We start from the raw sequence: 2,719 nt of genomic DNA, 5'->3' as shown, positions 1-2,719 counted from the left end.
AAAAACTAAAAGTCCGCACTGAACGAACCCGAACAGCTGATGAACAGCAGTCGATCTGCGCACGCAAGGAGGTGCTATTCCTATTCTTCTTCTGGAGAAACGAAAGAGAGCTTCAAAACAGACTGCAGCGCCATCTGAAGCAAAGAGTGGACTTCCGGCAGACGCTTTTTTGGCTGAGTGGATCATCTTGTAATGTACTATCTTTGACCATGTTTTGCTGATTGTGTTCCCTAAAACTCGTTCAAGGCCTCTCTATCAGGTTGGGTGACGTAGGGGGTACATCGTTTAAATGAAAATAACCTGGTGAGTTTGTCTCATAAGAACCAAAAAAGAAGTAAATGTATTAGTGGCCTTGTATAAATAGATCTATGAGTATGACCGATGCAATTTTGTCGCTCTCAAAAAGAAACTGAAAATGGAGGTTATCATGACATGAAAAGGACGAAAAATCATATATACTATAAAATAACAGTCTTGATTCTTGGCTAACTGAAGAGGATCACTGCTTAAATTAATACTTTTAGAATTTCAAGTCGGTACCATGTCGAATACCTGCGCAACCTAAGAAATACTAGATACCAAATATAACTTTGCAATTTTCCAACAGGTTTTGGAAAAGTCCTTTAGACTTTTTGACAAGAGGATTAAAAACCTGCACTATGTTCCGCTGTCTGTCAGAGCGCGGGTTAGTTTTCTCATCATTTAGTTTATCTTGTTTTGATTCACTTTTTTTTTTCTTTCAATGCCATGTGCCTTATATTTCATGTCTTTTTTGTATACTACAGGTAATCTGAACTTTGGCGGTAAAATGTTTCGAGCCTTGTGTGACCCCAATGGACCAACGCCGTGCTGCTTCGAGTACAAGTGTGTCAATAAAACTGTAGGCCAATGTAACTGCAGCACTTGTTTTGATCTGAGGCCGGAAATACACGCCGACTTTGGATCTTATGTCTTGAAAGAGCCGGCTTGCAAGGTGAACATTTGGTTTTCAATCTTTCATTTGTATTTTGTCGTAGCTGAGTTGTAACTCTTGCTATGTGGTGAATGTGTTGTCGTAAAGAGACATTGTGCTAGTGCTTCGGACTTTTTTTCTGCTGATCAACAGCCTTTTTTAAGTTGAGCACAACCTTTGTACACAGCGAGAAAAAAACTCAGAAATGGCAGTACGCTCGTATATTGGAATCAAACTATTATCAGGCGCAGTCACAGGACTTTAAGAGACAAATGACTCATATACAAATGATACTTATTACTATCAGCATGAGAATACAATGAAGTGAAGAAAAAGTTTGAGCAAGGAGAAGTGCGTCGACTCAAAAGCTGGCTTTGTGTATTAGGACTGACAAACAGAAGCCAAAAGGGGAGAGTGGCAGAGGAGGACCTAAATGTGGCACCCTCCAAAAACCTTTCACATACAAAAATTCACACAATATACACTCTCTCTCTCTCTCTCTCTCTCTCTCTCTCTCTCTCTCTCTCTCTCTCTCTTTCTCTCTCTCTTTCTCTTTCTCTCGTTCCCTCACTCTCTCTCTCTTTCTCTCTCTCTCTCTCTCTCTCTCTCTCTCACACACACACACACACACACACACACACACACAAACAGACACACACACACACACACACACACACACACACAAATATATGCACCCACTCGCAGACACTCATACACGCACACATGAACACACACAAACACACCCAAACACACATATTTTTAAAAAACTATATACCTACCAACCAACCTACATACCCCCACCCTTTCAGCCACCAGCACATTTCAATCACCCAAGACGGCTTAAGAATACTTGTGGGTCTACAGTAAAGGAATACTAGCACAACGGTGTTTCAGGGATCGGGATATCCAAGATGAAAAAAGGAAGAGAAGAGCATAGAAGCCAAGGCACAGAACGCGATATCCACAGAAGAGCAACAGTATGAGGAAAGTTGAGCATTTCCTTAATCGCAGTCGAAAAGCAAAGTGAGTGAACAGACGAGAGGAGAAATTATGAGAGGCAGACACGTCGTTTATTTTATTTTATAATATTTTTGTTCTTTTCTTTTTTTAGGAAGTGGCGTTGCTTTTAAGATGCATATGTTTTACGCCCCCCTTCCCCTCCCCCACAAAAGATCGACACAATTTAGACCATTTAGGGGGTCCTCATTGTCTACAGATAAAGCTGTTCGCCTTTAATTCAATAGGTCCCGGGTTCGAATCCTGATAGCAACGGCAAATGTTCTTCTCTAAAATTTTCTCCTTTTAATCCTTTCCTGCTCTTTAACAACGTTCTGTCGTCTGCTTTTGTCCCCACTTTCTGCCCCCACCCACTCACCTCCTTTGCCCCCATCCTCTGGGCTTCTGACTCTTTCTGCAACCTCTCTATTGCTACTCTTTGGCTCCTTCTTACTACTGTCTTTCAGCCACATCCCTGAACTTATGGTCGGAAAGATCTACATCTAGTCTTCTCGGACAAGGGCGAAAAATCCCGAAGGTCTCGTGTGCAAGTTGTGCACGTTAATGATCCCTTGGTGGTCAAAAATCGAGAGTAGGCTTCCCCACCCTTGCAAAAAATTTTTTTTACTACAAACTGAAAATGTTTAATCGGTCCCACACGCTCATATGACCTTATGCTGTTGCAAGCGCCATAAAACACTTACTAACAAAAAAAGAAAGACCATTTAGGAAACAGGCTTCCGACCCAGGCTGAGAAGGATAAAACATTAA

General features: G+C 41.5%; 1 protein-coding gene across 1 annotated transcript in view; it reads left to right on the top strand.

The window, feature by feature from the left end:
- Positions 1 to 785: 785 nt before the first annotated feature.
- LOC101849568 overlaps positions 786 to 2,719 on the top strand; it is a gene marked incomplete at both ends in the record, with an annotated part of 21,158 nt that continues 19,224 nt past the window's right edge. The window contains 1 exon segment of the mRNA XM_005110838.3: positions 786 to 973. Within this exon segment, the coding sequence (XP_005110895.3) occupies positions 786 to 973 (188 nt within the window).

This window comes from Aplysia californica, unplaced genomic scaffold (genome assembly GCF_000002075.1).
Source record: "Aplysia californica isolate F4 #8 unplaced genomic scaffold, AplCal3.0 scaffold00953, whole genome shotgun sequence".
Lineage (NCBI taxonomy): Eukaryota > Metazoa > Mollusca > Gastropoda > Aplysiida > Aplysiidae > Aplysia > Aplysia californica.
Note: the sequence above shows the minus strand (reverse complement) of the source record. Positions and strands in the feature narration are given on the sequence as shown.